Here is a 2,956-nt window from a genome sequence, read left to right as displayed (position 1 = left end):
TAAGTACTAAACAAGACTAAAAGTACGAATCTTGAAATGATTGGTTCTGCAGCTCATTGTTATTTTGGCTGGACGACAAGCATATACTCAGCCAGTGTCTATCGTATTTATGGCAGGACACCCCGCATCATTCCAAGAGCTGTTACAAGGCGGTATCGACACAGCAACACACGTGGTTAAGCAGGACACAATGAATGTGTATGCATCATATTTCAGGAAGTTCTGCGAGTTTTGTATCGCCAATGAGTATCCCAACCCAGCGCTTACGCGACATCACGAGCTACCTTCTCTACTAGTCGCCTTCATATAAGTTACTCTGCATCCGCTTCGCTTTCCAACCAAACCGTAGAGAAGATTCGCGCAGCTGTAGCAAACTACTGCGGAGGTTACGAACGTCGAGACGCAGCAGGACCTGACAAGTGGATGGTACTCACAGACGATCAAGGTAACAAGTATGGACTTGGTAATCCAGCCAAGGATGCGTTTGTCCGTCAGTTTATGCGCGGAATGAAGAAGCGCAAGAGTAGTGAATTCACCCAGCGCCAAGCGACACCAATTTCGTTGGATATGCTCCGAGTACTCCACTCCCACTTGGAGAGCGCCCCCGGGTTCACGGAGGCAAGTCGTTTGTGGTTCCTCGCTGTCTCCGCTTTGCTTTATACGGTATGTGCCGGATTAATGGATTGCATAATCTCAAGTGGAAGAACGTTACATTAGGCATTGTGCGACCGAGCACCTCCGACCCCGAAGTTTCGATTAGCTATGGCGTGTACAAAATTGAAGGAAGGAAGACAAGTTGCTGAAGGCCGCTGCTACAACATGCATTATCTGGATGACAGCGAGAGTCCGCTGGATGTACTTACTCATCTGACGACATGGCTGACGTACGTCGAAACAAAAACCGATCACAAGTGGGACGACGACGACTACATTTTCCCTGCGCTATCGAAAATATCGAAGAGTGTTATCAAGACAGACGCTGTATATACATGTTGCGAGAATGTACGGGTCGAGTGGGGTAAGGAGATGTCCGAACAGGCATTCATCACATTGCTTAACTGTGCAGTTCGAGATTTCAATCGCAATGGGGTGACCACCCGGGGCTACGTTCGACAACAGTGGCGATATATCTGGTTCACTTCTCACACATTCCGCCGCGCTGGCACCCAGAACATATTTATGCTCGCGCCGCCTGAACGACGATGGTCACTTCGCATGGTAATGTGGTGGACTGGGTGGACTTAAAACGAGTCAGCAGAAACCCTGGTGCGATACCTCTTAGATCAAGCAGCAACTGATGAGGACACCTAACTTGCCGACAGCTTAGCCCCTGATCACGAAGCTCGTGTAGGGTGCCCTACTACATTTTCTCGACGCAAACGTAACAAAGCGACTCATGTTCCATCGCCCCCCTCGTCAATCGAAACGAGACTAAAAACCGTTAAGAAAAATCAAGAAAAGCTATTGAAGACAAGATCGACATGCTTGTGGCCATGATTCAGCCGACTGAGCACCGCACTGCAAGCACTAGACAAGAACATACGGTCGGTGAATCCTGCAAAGAGCCGATATCAAGTCTTCCGCCGGCAAAGAACTGGAGGGATATGTACAAAATGTACTGGAACGCTGACGCCACCCGCCACCTATTTAAGCCTGTTATTGAGTGGACGGCTTTGGAGAGAAAGCGGAGTGGTGTTTTGGCTAGCCGGCTGAGTGTTGCAAGCTGATTGGGAGTGATGTAAGAGATTTCGCTGTTCAAATGGGAGCTTCAGATGTCAAAAACGCGACCGATTCTATACTGGCAATGTATAATGCATACTACACGAAGCACTGGCTGAAATACACCGCCGAGTTTAACCTGAATGTTCTTACAATCGATACGCTAGCACGGTGCATTCGCCTGGACAGGAAGCGTCGGGTTGTTAAGTCGAAATATACCCACCTATAGTGCAAGTAATATAATATTTCATCAGTATTTTTGGTCTTGCTGTAGTATTTTTAGTCTTGTCATAGTACTCTCAGTCTCGTCAAAACCACATAGTACTTTTGATCTTGTCAATTCCTTTACGCACTCCAGGCCTTCTACAACTTATTTTGTTCACCTTCGAACTTTGTGCACATTCAATATTTTTTTTCACATTTTCTGTGCTCGCGAATACGAATAGAACAAAGTGCTCCGATTGGAAATGTAATCGAGAGTCGCATATTTTGTTGTTTCTGAACGCGGAAGCCACTTCAGACAGAGACTGATACAAAAATCAAGTAAGTCGGAAGCAGCTTCCGTTTCCTGAGATTTGCAGTTCGTACAGGGGCGTCTGTAGGGTTAGGGTATCTTTACAAAGCATAAGTATTTGTGCGAAAGCTATGTTTTCATTTCGTCAATTGAAGCGCTACTTCCTCTAGCGCAAGGTGCTGTGTGACCCCGTCACAGGTCCTGTAATGCTGCATTATGCAGACTGTACAGGTCATTTCCGCTCCCAATATGCACCTTATGAGCAGCTTAGTCCGGTCCATACCCATTCACGACTGACTTTACCCCGTTTCCCGCCAGTGACCCAACCCTTTATTTACAAACATCATGTCACGGTAAGTTGCATATGCAATTTAAAACAAAAAACAAAAATCGCTTCGGGTTGGAGGGGTTAATTTATTTACTATTTTTATAATGCATGTTGTTTTTATATTCAAGTGCTAGAATGAGGGCTTGTTTCCAATGCTACGTAGGAATGCGTGTTCTCGAGGTGCATACTATTAATATGCGTACTACTCTGTACTCAGTAGTTTCTGCGAGATACAATAGAGCTCATTTGAATAACTAAAATGATAAGAGCATTTTTGTTGCTGTAAAAATATTAAGATTAATAAGTTATCTAAGTGGGTTTCTATGAGGTAATGTTAAATCGTCCATGTTACACGTACAGTAGTAGCCGGCCGTAAGAACAACGCTGTGCTAATA

At 45.5% G+C, this 2,956-nt stretch overlaps 1 protein-coding gene across 1 annotated transcript; it reads left to right on the top strand.

The window, feature by feature from the left end:
* Positions 1–498: 498 nt before the first annotated feature.
* PITG_01028 (uncharacterized protein) lies at positions 499–1,222 on the top strand (the record flags this gene model as incomplete). Its single annotated transcript, XM_002909507.1, has 4 exons — positions 499–642; positions 705–769; positions 846–1,028; positions 1,120–1,222. 4 exons carry the CDS (start codon positions 499–501, stop codon positions 1,220–1,222), a joined length of 495 nt encoding a protein of 164 aa, XP_002909553.1.
* Positions 1,223–2,956: the final 1,734 nt, after the last annotated feature.

This window comes from Phytophthora infestans, genomic scaffold (assembly GCF_000142945.1).
Source record: "Phytophthora infestans T30-4 supercont1.1 genomic scaffold, whole genome shotgun sequence".
NCBI lineage: Eukaryota > Oomycota > Peronosporomycetes > Peronosporales > Peronosporaceae > Phytophthora > Phytophthora infestans.
The sequence above is the reverse complement of the archived record's forward strand: the minus strand, read 5'-3'. Positions and strand labels throughout refer to the sequence as shown.